Source organism: Antrostomus carolinensis, unplaced genomic scaffold, assembly GCF_000700745.2.
Source record: "Antrostomus carolinensis isolate BGI_N321 unplaced genomic scaffold, ASM70074v2 scaffold28628, whole genome shotgun sequence".
In the NCBI taxonomy this organism is placed as follows: Eukaryota; Metazoa; Chordata; class Aves; order Caprimulgiformes; family Caprimulgidae; genus Antrostomus; species Antrostomus carolinensis.
In genome coordinates, this window is record NW_010331340.1 from 836 (window position 1) to 1,094 (window position 259).

The following is a 259-nucleotide window of genomic DNA, read 5'->3' on the forward strand; positions in this document are numbered from 1 at the left end:
CAGATGGATGACCACCTGGGGACAGTGGCCGTGCAGTACCGTGAGGTCCAGGGCCATGAGAGCGAGACCTTCCGCGCATACTTCAAGCAGGGACTCATGTACGTTGGTCACTGCTGGGGACCCGCTCACGCAGTGGGTGATGGTGAACGGTGGTGGGAGTTCCTCTGCATGCCCCCTATGGGGACATCCCCAGTAAGGATGGGGACAGCCCTGTCCCAGTGGGGTGGGGGAGGCAGGAGGATCTGGAGCTGGTCTCGCT

General features: G+C 62.5%; 1 protein-coding gene across 1 annotated transcript in view; it reads left to right on the forward strand.

Moving 5' to 3' along the window:
• LOC104529017 (villin-1) overlaps window positions 1–259 on the forward strand; it is a 5,494-nt gene that overhangs the window by 545 nt on the left and 4,690 nt on the right. Inside the window, exon 3 of the mRNA XM_010173192.1 lies at window positions 4–98. Within this exon, the coding sequence (XP_010171494.2) occupies window positions 4–98 (95 nt within the window). The remainder of the gene's footprint in view (window positions 1–3; window positions 99–259) is intronic.